Source organism: Xyrauchen texanus, chromosome 9 (genome assembly GCF_025860055.1).
Source record: "Xyrauchen texanus isolate HMW12.3.18 chromosome 9, RBS_HiC_50CHRs, whole genome shotgun sequence".
NCBI classification, from domain to species: domain Eukaryota; kingdom Metazoa; phylum Chordata; class Actinopteri; order Cypriniformes; family Catostomidae; genus Xyrauchen; species Xyrauchen texanus.
The window spans coordinates 43542742-43554572 of record NC_068284.1 but is presented as its reverse complement, the minus strand read 5'-3'; the positions used below and the strand labels follow the sequence as shown (position 1 = coordinate 43554572).

The 11831-nt window shown below is 36.8% G+C and overlaps 1 protein-coding gene across 1 annotated transcript in view; it reads right to left on the bottom strand.

Moving 5' to 3' along the window:
- Positions 1-662: 662 nt before the first annotated feature.
- LOC127648681 (zinc finger CCHC domain-containing protein 2-like) overlaps positions 663-11831 on the bottom strand; it is a 29310-nt gene continuing 18141 nt past the window's right edge. The window contains exons 4-14 of the mRNA XM_052133399.1: positions 11008-11079; positions 10266-10366; positions 9772-9866; positions 9540-9623; positions 8861-8897; positions 8687-8747; positions 8411-8478; positions 6992-7083; positions 6752-6844; positions 4188-5237; positions 663-2721 (exon numbers count right to left, since the gene is read on the bottom strand). Of these exons, the coding sequence (XP_051989359.1) occupies positions 2660-2721; positions 4188-5237; positions 6752-6844; positions 6992-7083; positions 8411-8478; positions 8687-8747; positions 8861-8897; positions 9540-9623; positions 9772-9866; positions 10266-10366; positions 11008-11079 (1815 nt within the window). The 3' untranslated portion in view covers positions 663-2659. The remainder of the gene's footprint in view (positions 2722-4187; positions 5238-6751; positions 6845-6991; positions 7084-8410; positions 8479-8686; positions 8748-8860; positions 8898-9539; positions 9624-9771; positions 9867-10265; positions 10367-11007; positions 11080-11831) is intronic.

Sequence of the window (11831 nt, the reverse complement as noted above, 5' to 3'; positions counted from 1 at the left end):
TGTATGAATCATAAGGGTTTAGATATTAATTGTAGACTGTACCTTTAAGAAGATTATCTCAGCTCTGGAGGTCCATTCGATGCAAGTCAACAGGGTCCAAAACTTTAAAGCTCCAAAAAGCACATAAAGGTATCATAAAAGTAATCCATATGACTCAGTGGTTTAATCCATGACTTCAGAAGAGATATGATAGGTGTGGGTGAGAAACAGATCAATATTTAAGTTTAAAGAACAACTTTTCCCACCCTGCTCAACCTCCTCTACTGTGTGGGCAGAGGGGCATGACATGCCAAGTGACCCTGCTTTTTACCATTGTTTTGAACACTCTAATGACCAACAATAACTCGCTCTGTCTGCATTAAGGGCATTTTTAGACCCTACACATAAATTGATTGTAATGTAATTGTTTCATACATTACAAATGGTGATCAGTGTATTGAAAATAACATTTTCATCTTTTAATTTCTGTTATCATGTCACCCTTTAATTTATTTTGGAATCAGATTTATGTACTTTATCATAGATAGTGATGTATTTTAAAAGTCAGCAGTCAAAAATACCTATAAAATACCTATTTTTTATTCTTTCTGGCAAAAAAGGAATGTAAATTAGCCATTCAACATAAACAATCGATAATAAAACGACCAATGCCAAACTGGGTTTTTATATTTATTGCTAATATCTTGACCGACATGATCAATTTGCCAGAGAATGCAAATGTGATCAGATTAATTTGACCTTTCAGTCCAGATTAATCAACATGTACATATGAAATACAGTAAACATAAACAGAGGCGAAGCCTCATTCATACAGTACAGCTTCATAAATCCATAGAAGTATAACGAATACGGTCCATAGCTTTTTGAATTCAACCTGGAGTATTTAACTCCCTTCAAAGTCTATTTATAGATTAGTGTTTATTGTACCAGGTCAATCAAACAAAGCACATTTAAAACCCTGTAACAAAATCCAGGAATTGGGGGTAACAAATGAGCTCCCCAATTGCAGGTGATGTTACTTATAGTAAATGTGCAACACCTGGACAACCACACTAAAGGCCTCGAGCCCTTCATCAAAATGTCTTTGAAAATATCAAAATAAAATCCTTACAGCTATTTCCCTCGATACAAACATGCCAAATCTCCATATAAAAAAGGAAGGGCAGCTTTGGCAATTTCAGCAAGATTTCAGAAATTATAAAAACTTTGATATTTTAAATATTTACTTATAACAAATAATTTCCAACGCATGGCAATAGGCACAAACATCTGCCCGCTTTTCCCTTTGACAGTTATAAGAAAAATAGCTTCAACACACAAGCAAGATATTCTTGATGCTAAAGAGTTGTCCTATGTTTACAAACACCTTTCTACCAAAAACCATCCATTCTTGGTTACAGAGTATTTGACATTTAAATTATATTCAGTATTTCCTCATAACAGTGTTTTAGGCTAAGAATGAGTGCGTATAACTGATTTTATTTGACTCCCAAAGCACTTCTGCCATGAAGACTTCAATACAATATCAATAAGACCTGAAGCTGCATGGTAAAAATCTCTGACGCTCTCTAGTGGTCAGAGCTTGTGAATGGAGGCAGTACTGTAAATCTGGCTATTTCAGTGCATTATAAACGCCTGACTTACGTTTTTCAGAGAACGGCTGTAGTGCATCACATCCAAAATGACAACGGGGCAAACAAGCAGCATATAATGTCAGAAAGAGCATCGTTATCCGCTTTGATCTTCTCTCTTAATCGCCATTATCAGCTAAGACAAAAGCGAATCTTTGATAACAAATAAAGAACTTTCAAAATATGTTTACAAAAACACAACTGAGTATTGTTTTTCTTGCCGTAAAGAAATGGTTCACCCAAAAATGAAAATTATGTAATTATTTACTCACCCTCATATCGTTCCAAAACTGTATGTTTTAATTTTTTCTGTGGAACAAAACAAGTTGTCGATATGACTCGTTCCATTCCGAGTCTAGACCAAAATGTAGTTGTTATTCTCGGAATATTCTTCACCTAAGCCAGAGCTTGCGTCTTTTTTGTGCTCAAAAATGGTGCGTTCATTTTTGTGATAATGCTACCGTATTGCTCCAGAAGATTTTTCTTTTCTTTTTGGAGCCTGACAGACATGGACACGATGTCTGTCAAGCTGCGTAAAGATTCTTTGAAAACTTTACTTTTGTGTTCCATGGAAAATATGGCAGCATCCGGGTATGGAACGACATGAAAGCAAGAATATAATGACAGAATTTTCAATTATTAGGTGAACTATCCCTTTAATTGCTCGTGGCACGTATAAAAGCCTATACAGATTCACGTGTTGTCAAAAAAAAAAGAAAGAAATACTGCACTAGAGAACTCATTTTCAAATTAACTTTTGTTCATAAAAAACAAAAGTCTTCTGACAACAATAAAGTACTTATCCTGAACCTAAAACAAACAACTTATCCTATTTAAACTAGAACTCGATCAATTTGTTTCTAAGAAAACCAAATTTGTAAGGTTTTGCACCTTGACCAAAGTGTGGCCGTGTCCAAAATGTACAGATATATTCTCTCCCTTTGCATGGGATTTCTTGACAAAATGCTAATACAAACATAAAAATCAGTCTAAAGCTTCTCTGGAATTGCTTGTTCCCCTGCTTCCTGTCAATCAGTTTTGTCTAGTGTTTCCGAAGAGTTTGGGGCAACATACTTCAGCCGGAAACCACCTGAAAAACACACAAACACACAGAGGGGTGTCACTATGAGGGCTAAAAAGCATTATGGAGCTAGAGAATAAGGTTTGAAACACTCTACGCAAGTACAAGAACGCAAACACATCTAGCTACGCAAGCTCGACTTCACGCGTCATTGCATGAGTACGAACTAGAAATGCACGATATGGACCAAAAATAAATAAATAAATAAAACTCACACTGCCATTATTTTGATTAATATTGTGATTTTTTTTTAAATGTGATTCATATTGTCGCTGCTTAGAAAACAAGGCTAACTGAACAAAAAGGAATTCAATTGCATCGATGCAGCAGCTCTAATGTTGAGGTGAGGCTCTCAGGGTGTGTGAAATAACACGGGTGCCTTGTTGTTCTATCAGAAAAGACTTTGGAAGATTGGAATTAAAATGAATGTAGAGATAATTATATTTGGGTATATTTGGAGCAGAGCTTTCCCCCGCCCAGAAGATGGAGTGGTGGAGGGTGAAAACAACGGAAGCATCTGAATAATAAAACAGGTGTGAAGGCTTATAAAATGGAGGCTGTGTTGTGATTGGATGAGATGCATGATTGAAAGAAAGCATAAGGATATGGAGTCTTCCTGCTAGAACTACCGCTTTTCATTTCTATTAGCCTTGTTTCCTAAGCAGCGACAAAATAAATCACATAATGTAATATAATACTTTTTTTATTTTTTATTCAAATTCTCAGCTATAAGCCAGCATGTGGATTGAATATATTATAGAATTTATTATAATTATATTAAGCTCATTAATATAGAATAATTAATATAATTTAATAATTCTAATTCTCAGCTACAGGCCATCATGTGGTCCGAAAATATTACATTACTATTCTATTTATAAAAATATAATTAGTTATTATAATCATTATTTTTGAATAATTCAAATTCTCAGCTGTAAGCCAGCATGTGTTTTCAATACATTATATTAATATATTATTATAATATAATAGTAAATCTAATAATATTTATTATTAAAAATAAAATGTAATATAATAATCAAATAACTCAAAATATCAGATACAGTCCAGCATGTGGTCTGGAAATATTATTAATATATTATAATGATTTATAATATAATAATCAAAAATTCTAATTCTCAGATACAGACATGTGGTCTGAATATATTATACTATTATTACTATTATTATTATTATATTATATATTAATATAATAGTTATTTTAAACATTCCCATTTTCAGCTAAGTGTAATATACTATAATTCTGCCTTCATTTAAATCAGTCTTTTTGTAGTTTAATAATTGCACAAGGTCATATCGCTATTTCTATTGTAATTCAACTGATTGTGCAGTCCTAGTCTGAATGTACAACAGGCTTGTGTGCTTGCAATGCGTTTACCAAGCATTCTCATCTGCATGTGCGTACTTGCGTAGAGTTAGTTTCTGACCATATTATCATTTCCTGGCCCTGCTGTTACCCGTCAGCCCGGCATCGATGGACAGTTGTTTGCAGTCTTGGGCGTAATGCCCGCTCATACCGCAGTTATAGCAGGACACATTAGTGGGCTTTTTTGGGCCGGTTCCACCTGACATCAGGCCCACCGGTGGAAAAACAGGAGGATAAAAGCGTCGAAAAGGGGGCATTTGAGGCATGCTGTAGCCTGCCTGTGAAGCCAGCATAGGATCCGAGTGGGCGTGTAGAAAAGCTGCGGGAGGACCAGTGTGGGCGTAGAAGGGCAGAGGTGACCCGTTATTTTGGTGACCCTGGGCAGGGAAACTATTGCATAGAGACGGAGGGAGATGGAAGAAGGGGGGCGGTGGCCCAAACATTTGACGGGCAGGTTGAGGGGGAAGGAAGTAGCTGGGTGACTGTTGAGCAGTGTTGCCCCCGCAGCTTCCACGACATCCACAGGTGTTGCAGCCCCCTTGCTGTGCTTGTGCTGTGACCGACAAGCTCGAGCTGTTGATGTAGGACAAGGAATCGCTCTGAGCTGTGCTGTGTGTGACGGCAGGGGCCGGCAGTGGCCCGGGCCCCGGGGTGTGAGTGGGTACATTTGTAGGACAAGTTCCTGGGACTTGGCTAGTGGAGACGTGGCAGGAACTCGAACTGGAAGGGGTGTTGACAGATACGGGCAGTGACGAGGCCTTGACGTTTGATTTGACAGGATTGTTGGCTGTGATGTTGGTGGGCAGTAGAGGACACTGGCCAGCCGAGAGGACGCTAAACGCCCTCGGTGGAGGCTGCTGCTGTGGGTGAGTGCTGGCCGATGATGGTGCCGGGTCTCTGGCCAGTGGAATCGTAATGGTTATCTTACTCTCTCCGGCGTCCCTCTGGGTGGTGTTGTACTGTAGAGCGTAGGGGAGGCAAGCGGTCAGCGCCAACTCCACCACTGAAGGTGGCTGCAGAACGTTCTGAGGCTCGGCAACTAATGGGTTCACCATGGCAACCGCTTTGCCGCCAATGCCTTTGGCGAGGTGAATCTTTTCAGCAGGTTCCTGCGCAGAGTTATCGGATTGACTCTCTGTATCTGCAAAGACAAATGGTAAATGGTCTGCACTTATATAGCGCCTTTTTAACCTTAGCGGTATTCAAAGCACTTTACACTGAGTCATTCACCCATTCACACACACTTTCACACACCAATGATGGCAGAGATGCCATGCAAGGCGCTAGCCATTGGGAGCAACTTGGGGTTCAGTGTCTTGCCCAAGGACACTTTGGCATGTGGAGTCGTATGGGCCAGGAAACAAACCACCAACCCTGTGATTAGTGGAAAATCTGCTCTTCCACCTCAGCCACAGACGCCCCCCCCAAACAAACACTTTTAAAACCATGTTTATTTCATCTAATCAAAAGTTATTTAAATGCTAAACATCAATTAAAGGAATATTACTGGTTTAATACAAGTTTAGCTCAATCGATAGCATTTGTGATATAAAGTTGATTAACCACAGATTTTGAATTTCTGGGTTACAGTGGAAGTGAATGGGGCCAATCCGTAAACGTTAAAATACAGTTTCAAAAGTACAGCCACAAGACATAAACAATAGCCCCTTTCATACATACAGCCTTTTCCAGATGACGTAAATAAGAAAAATGTCATCAAATTGGTCAGACAGTGAAACTAGAATACTTCTCTTCATCAGAGCGTAAAAAATACATTTGCCTAAAGCTTAGAAGGACAGTAAGCGATTCAGTTACGTATAATAAAATCACCATCCTCCAGTACGATAAAAATTGCTTACTAACATTTTCTGTGTAGTTATATCCAATTTTACAAATGTGTTGACATGACAACATAAAGCCATAAACCCTAAAACAACCATCAAAAATGACACTTTACAGCTCAAATAATATGAATAGTTTCAACAGAAGAATTACTCTAAGTGCTTTAATAAAATAAGCTAAACATTTCTGTCTTTAAACCCTCCAAAAATGGCCCCATTCACTTCTGTTGTAAGTGTAATCAATATTATGCCATAAATGCATTCGATTGAGCTTAATTTGTCTTGAACTCAGAATATTCCTTTAATTGTAATTAATACATAAATTAGTATCAATAAGTAATGATAATAACAAGAATTAGTATTAAATCATTGAAAATTATTAAAAACTAAGGCAATCAACAGATTGAACACAATACATTTTTTTAATCTCATATTTTCAGGGCTTGACGTGGTCAACCTCAACCTTTGAATTTGCATCTAAATACATTTTTATACAACTGAAAAAAGACTAAAGAGAATAATCACAAATCCTCTTCCATTGTGGGCAATATTAGCCAAAAAAGCATGCACAGATATACACTTCAAAAACCCATCTTTGGCATACTTTCTCAACATATTATGATTTCACAACATTCTACTCACGAATACTAGTAATGACAGAAATATGTGAATTGTGATACAGCCCATCACTTTCTAAACAACAGCCCAGCTGATGTGTACAATGCATTTAAAGCATTTCAAGGTTTTTCACATATTTAATCTCAAATGTTAATGTGTTAGCTTCATCAGCCTTATTAAAAGCACATCAACATACCTTGGTCCTCCAGGTTCTTCTGGTAAACAGGGCTTGACGGCACAGAGTTCGAGCTCTCTGATGATGTGTCACCATACTGGTCCCGTCCTGTGTCTACAAACCAACAGACTGAAGTAACAGCACTGTAGCAGCTCATGTATGTATAAGCCATGCACACACAGAAAATCACTTTAGCATTTAGCTCAAATCTGTTCTCCTCACATCAAACATCATTATATTGCCGTTTGCCACAGCACACACCTTTGCAAGCAGTCTGGTTGATCATCAATGTTGCAGAAGGTTTTTGAATCCCATTTGAACTCTTTGCAGTGGTCACTCGTCGGCCTCTGTCCCTGATAACAGTAGATAAAAAATCTTGGCTGATCCCGATAGCTTATAATTTTATGCTATATGGCGAAAACTGATCAGAAGGTTGACGTTACAAATCAACAGTCTTTTAGGTGTTTATTTGAACTCTTTTGTTGTGTTGATTTGTGCTGACACCTTTTGTGTTACTGGTCAAAAATGACAAGCCCACTAAGATTGTTAATAAATCTCTCATATTGCATATATTATCCCAAGATATTCCATTAGATATTTTATCAACTTCTTATTTAGTAATTATGACAAGATTTTATTGATTTATTGAGCTTATACCAGGCTAGTGGGGGGACACTCCCTGTATAATTTATTTTAAATAATCAGATTTAATAACAACTAAACAAAATAGGTGTCATTTTAAAGCTTAGAATCTGGACTTCACGCATATAGCTGATCATACCCGTTCTTCAATAACGCTTTATAATTTGCTGAATAACTGTTTGTGCCCAAACACAACATAATATGATAAGTAGTTCTTGAGTGTACATGGAAAGATGATGCACAAAAGGCCAAGGTGTGTGTGTGTGGGCATGTTTATGTGGTTTACGAGGACAATTTTTTAGGTTACAAACCGGTAATTACAAGGGTATTATGCTATAAATGTGGTTTGAGGAAATTTCTAGTGTCCCCATAATTTAAATAGCTTAAAAAACATATTAAATGATGCAGAATGCAGAATGTTTTCTTGTGAGGGTTAGGTTTAGGGGTAGGGTTAGGTTTAGGGGATAGAATATATAGTTTGTACAGTATAAAAATCATTATGTCTATGGAAAGTCCTCATAATGATAGGTAGACCAACGTGTGTGTGTGTGTGTGTGTGTGTGTGTGTGTGTGTGTGTGTGTGTGTGTGTGTGTGCGCGCGTGCACACATGTCTGAGGACTTTGTGTGTGCAAACACACATCCACATATGTGCTCATCTTAAGGATTAGGATGCTCCTGAAAACATAATATTTCTGTATTTTGTCATCTAATCCATTCATTTCCAATGGTCGGACATATTTGACTGGAAAACAACAGGTGTAACATAGTAAACAAGTAAAATAAAACCAATACAATTTTAAGAAAAGGCTCCACATTTGTTTGGTGTTTTCAGATACCACATGCGAACAAACTCAAGGATTTTTTTTCCAATTGGATTAAGTAAAAAAATTAAATAAATAACTTTAAGACAAACAAATCAATTAATTTTTTTTTACTATTTTTAACAATTTTTTTGGTGAAACTCAAATATCAAACATTTCAATCTACTCCCAGAGAATACAATTGAACACAATAATTGAGTGTGAATATGTATTTACCTTTTGCCAGCTGATCTTCCTTTGCTCTTTTGTCCAGGCGTGTGGATTTGTCTGTCATTTGCACAGCTCTGTCAGTCAGACACAAACAGAGCATAACAAGCCTCAAAGGACAACAAAAAGACCTCAAATCTTTAGATATCTGAAATCATCTGAGAGAGATGTTGTCTACTGCTTACTGCGCAGTATATACTGCATTCTGCGTACTTTAAATAGTATGTGAAACAGTATACAGAATCCAATGATAAATATTTCAGAAAGAGAGTTCCAGGGTCTCACCTGTTCCCTCTCTCCATTCTGCTCACAGTTTCCCCTTCGCTGGCATTCAGAACACGGATTACTACAGGGAGAGAGAGACAGATGAACTGACAAGAAAAGACATGTACTGTACATGGTTACTGTTCTTTGCAGGACAATCCTGATATTGAGGATGAGGGTGTATGTAAACTCTACCTCAGTCCTGTATCTCTGATGCTGTAAGCATCCACATCTGCAAGAGAGAAAAGACAATGATGAAACTATAGCAGCCAGTAAAGCATTACTGCTTTTGTGATGAGTATGTTACAGTTCTTGATGAAAATGGCCATCTTGGTGAAGTATTAATGGAACCATAGTCATTACATCTCAAACAGAAAAAAAACCAATTGTGTCAAAATATCAGATCTATGCAACGTAAATGGAACCTAATAGACCTGCAATTGTCCATTATGTTGTTAAAATTAGTTACAACAATATTTCAAGACCTAATATATTTTTATTGATGGAATGCATGGATTTGTACATTTTTAAAAAGTTAAAATGTGATAAAAATGATTAAAATTAATAAAATAATATTTATATTTTCATAAAGTACCTGGTTAGAAGCCCTGTACATTTAACAGCTGGGGGAGAATTTATTTTATATTCAAGCAAAATTAATATTACAAGTAAAAATTACCCATATGAATCAATTTATTTGAATCAGGAAATCTGTATCAATTCCCAGCCCTGATATCGACGACTGACATTTTGAATGGGAAAACCCTAGTATGTATGTTGGTGTGTATTTCAAGGGCAGGTGTGTGTGTGTGTGTGTGTATATATCTCTCTCTCTCTCTCTCTCTCTCTCTCTCTCTCTCTCTCTCTCTCTCACCTTCCTCCAGACTGGAGGTCTCAGAGCAGTCCTCAGAGAAACCCCGTTCAGACTGATGGATTCTGGATACAGGTGCACTGGTACCTGCAGAGAAGGCAGATGGGCAAGTATTTCACATGCCTGCATAACGCTAGGCTGATATATCAGCAAGACTGATTCATTGGTCAATATTTGGCCATTTTGAGACTAAATTAACCCATATAAAATATACATTTGATATCAAGTTTCTCACAGTGGCTGCAGGACAATAAAGATGGATCAGACTGGAAGAAACTGGCAACGTCACACCGCTGAAGAACATCCTGTGACAGAGACAAGAACTTCTCCCTGTACAGGGACAAAATAGAGAAAAAAACACATTCAAATAGTAATAAAAAGTCTAAATGACGTGCATCTTTAAAGCATATTTTAAGGCAGCAATAACTCCACTGAAAACATACAGTCACACTAGAGTTTCGATTTCAAACTGTGCTACAGGAAGAAGAATCCCCTCTGGTCCTGACATCCTACTGACCCAAATACTGTTGTGTTGTGGGGCTTAAGAATTGAACAGTCATTACCGCTTATATGGTGATGAGAATACCAGATCCATATCTTTGCATCTCTGAAGAATTCTACAGTTAGTTCACCCAAACATTATGACAGAATTGCATTTTTGGGTGAACTATTTCTTAAAAAACAAAAACAACAGGCATAGGTGGGTCAACAGTTATTAAGATGACTCACCTGAGGGTTCTCTCCAGTTCTCTGTGTTCATTCTGGTCTCCACAATTGAGTAACCTCACAATACTCTTCTCAAAGCCATCCGGACTCTGCTCCTTTGGAAGCTAAAGAGAGAGAGATTATTTTACTTTATATTGCAATATTTCAATTTTCCATTGCTTGGCTGCAAATGCTTTGGAAATAAAAGCGCATGACATTTGCCCTGCCAACAAACCACACCAAAGTAAAACTGAAGAACACTATTTTTGCAGAATAAAGTATGTATAATGTGCACAATACAGAGTATAAAAATGTTCTGCATTCATGGAATACCAGGATAACCTACTACATTTACTAAAATGTACAGTATAAAACATTACAACATTGCTTTTTCAAGATCTCTTGAACTCTAATTTAATCAGACTGTCAAAAATGAAAATATTCTTACAATAAAATGGATCTTTAAAAAAACACATGTAGTGCAATAAGATAACTAAATTCATATTAAATGTCCTTTGACAAATAGCATACTACTGTTTGACATTTATTGTTTTCCATGCCATTTAATTTTAAATATTATGCAGTAAATGGTTTATACTGTGCAGTATGCTGTATGTTAATATTCCATTCCAAACACAGACCAGGAATGATTGGGTCTGCATTATATGGCACACTGGCATATACTGCAGACCCACAAGACTAACACAAAATATATAGCACCTTTACAAATAACATTTTATTTTTTTAAGAGTGACTCTCTCCTCACCTTTAAAAGAAAATTCTCTAACTCACGATGACTTTTGGTGATAGCAGTGGATGAGGAGTCGGACCATTTCACCTGCAAAACAAGAGAAACTGGGTTGAAGGTGCTTTTTCTGTTTACCGCAGAATGTCTTGCGTAACACGGATTTCTACACATTGTAAAATATTCCAATAATTTTGAAGAAATTTTCCAGAAGTTGGAGCACAAGAAAAGACCGTTTGAACCTATGGAACCTAGGTTCACGACCGTTTGAGGTCGTGAACCTATGGTTCATTTGTTCAAAATCAAGTGGCTCGCCGGGGGTCTTGCAATTCACCAAAACATGATAATTAAAAAATTTGTAGAGATAATTTTCCAGCAGAAAGTGTGGGTGCGATTGCAAAGCTTGAAGTCAGTGACACTGTTTTCATTTCCTTTCTCCCGAATTTGTCTTACAGCCTACTCCTGGTAAACGAGGTTTGAAATTAACACCTGCCAAATAATTTTTCATGTTTCTTTTCTTTAGGCAGCATAAACTGTATAACCAAGGCACAATAACACACAGCAGCATTTTTTGGGGAACACGTGGGAATTTATAAGGGTTATTTATTATGATTATCTTTAATGGTCATTTGTTGTCATTGACGGATGCTTGCGTGATGTCAAATGGGGCTGTTGGAGATGGTAATGGTTTAGATTTGGGGAGGTGATTATATATATATATATATATAAGACTTTGTTATTTTAATTGCTTTTCCATCTAGTTTAATGTCTTTTATTTCAGTTTTTCGTGTTTCAATAAATTAATTACATTTTAAAGCAAAATCAATAAAAGTAAAAATATTCAT